Source organism: Benincasa hispida, chromosome 12 (genome assembly GCF_009727055.1).
Source record: "Benincasa hispida cultivar B227 chromosome 12, ASM972705v1, whole genome shotgun sequence".
Lineage (NCBI taxonomy): Eukaryota > Viridiplantae > Streptophyta > Magnoliopsida > Cucurbitales > Cucurbitaceae > Benincasa > Benincasa hispida.
The window spans coordinates 77,993,915-77,996,119 of NC_052360.1; the positions used below are offsets into that span (position 1 = coordinate 77,993,915).

General features: G+C 41.2%; 1 protein-coding gene across 1 annotated transcript; it reads left to right on the top strand.

The window, feature by feature from the left end:
- Positions 1-1,372: 1,372 nt before the first annotated feature.
- Positions 1,373-1,990, top strand: LOC120067655 (secreted RxLR effector protein 161-like). Its single transcript, XM_039019194.1, has one exon. It carries the CDS (start codon positions 1,373-1,375, stop codon positions 1,988-1,990), a length of 618 nt encoding a protein of 205 aa, XP_038875122.1.
- Positions 1,991-2,205: the final 215 nt, after the last annotated feature.

Sequence of the window (2,205 nt, forward strand, 5' to 3'; positions counted from 1 at the left end):
TCACTCAGCAAGGCACTCTTGTTCAGTGCTCTTTTCCTAATACCTCTTAATAGAATGGGTGAACGAAGTGGAAACATCATCCCATCCTAGACTCTGTCCTGCCCCAACTCCTGCCTCCTGTTCTACAAAGTTTTGGGGTGAAGCCGCTCTTACCTCTATCTACCCAATCAATCATCTTTCTTCATCTTTTCTTCAAAATGATTCTCCGTTTGAATGCTTATATGGTATTTCTCTTGATTACTCTAACCTTAAGGTCATTGGTTGTGCATGTTTTATACTTCATCACCCTCATGAACATACCAAATTAGAACCACATGCCCGTCTCTTTTTCTTTCTTGGCTATTGAACTGAGCACAAAGGTTTCCATTGTTGGGACCCTCTCTCTAACAGATTGCCCATCTCCTGCCATGTCACTTTTTGGGAGCACACTGTATTCTCTAATCTTTCAACCTTTTATGATTCTCTCTTGAATCATCTTCCTTATGATTCTAATGGATCGTTTAATCTTTTCCCTTCTTCTGCATCTTCTGATGATTCTGAGCTTGAATAGTCGGTGTTGTCTCTGTTGACCTTGATCAGCCATCTGTCCCACCTGTGGCATTTGGACTTATTCATGACCCTACCTTTTCTGTTTGACGCTCCACTAGGGTAAGGGCACTTCCTACTCACCTTTTAGATTTTCAATGTTTTTCTACTATCAGTTCCTTGGTTGAACCTACCTTTTTTCATGAGACAAATACTAATCCTCTATGGCAACAAGCTATGAAAGAAGAACTTTAGGCTCTCGATAAAATGCACACATGGGACTATGTTGACTTACCCCCTCCCCTCAGAAAGAAACCCATTGGTTGCAAGTGGGTCTACAATATCAAGACTCACTCTGATAGTTCTGTTGAGCGTTATAAAGCTCGGTTGGTAGCAAAAGTATATTCTCAAGAGTATGGGATCGATTTCGAAGAAACCTTTGCACCTGTGGCATGGATGACATCTGTTCAGTGTCTCTTAGCAGTTATTGCAACTAAATAGTGGCCACTTTTTCGAATGGATGTCAAGAATGCATTCCTTAATGAGTCTTATCTAAGGAAGTATATATGCAACCGCACCCAGGTGTCTCTTGTCCATCCCAGAAAGTATGTCTCCTCCGACGAGCATTCTATGGTTTGAAACAAGCCCCTTGAGCTTGGTTTGCAACTTTTAGTTCCACTATCATTCAACTTGGATATACGTCCAGTTCTTATGACACGACATTATTTATGCGACAAACAACTCATGGTATCTTTCTTTTTCTCTTGTATGTTGATGATATAATTATTACTGAGATAATCCTCAAGTTATCTATGATCTACAACGTTATCTTGGCGAACACTTTGAGATGAACGACTTGGGTTCATTGAAATACTTTCTTGGCCTTGAAGTATCATTGAGCTCTGCTAGTTATTCGTTATCTCAAGTAAAGTATGCCTCAAATCTTTTGGTGTGCTTCGGTATTACTGGCTCTACTACAGCTCCAACACCACTCGATCCCAATGTTCGCTTGACTCCGTTTGATGGAATTCCATTTGAGGATTCCAGTCTCTATCATCAGCTTATCTGCAATCTTATTTATCTGACAGTCACTCGTCCTTACATTGCATATGTTGTTCACATTGTTAGCCAGTTCATGACTGCCCCTCGAACCATTCATTTTACTGATGTTCTTCGTATCCTTCCTTATGTGAAAGGTACTTTGGGGCATGGACTTCAGTTTTCTTCCCAGGCTTCTCTGGTTTTATCAGGCTATTCTGATGCTGATTGGGCTAGTGATCCTACTGACCGGCGTTCTACTTCCGGTTATTGTTTCTACCTTGGTGATTCTCTCATTTCTTGGCGCAGTAAGAAACAGAGGGTTGTTTCCCGTTCTAGTTTGGAGTCTGAATATCGTGCTATGGATGATGCTACATCAAAACAGTTGTGGCTTCGTTGGCTTCTTGCTGATATGGGAGTCCCCTAGTCGTTTGCCACTATTCTTCACTGCAACAATCGTAGTGCCATTCAGATTGCTCACAATGATGTTTTTCATGAACGCACCAAACATATTGAGAATGATTATTACTTTGTTCGTCATCATCTCCTGAGTGAAACTCTGATGTTACACTCTATTTCCATCGCTGAGCAACCCGTTGACATTCTCACCAAAGCTTTGCCTCTTGGTTGTTTTCTCCAACT

Coding starts and splice junctions, on each gene's coding strand:
- LOC120067655 (XM_039019194.1), top strand. CDS start 1,373: ATGAACGACTTGGGTTCATTGAAATACTTTCTTGGCCTTGAAGTATCA.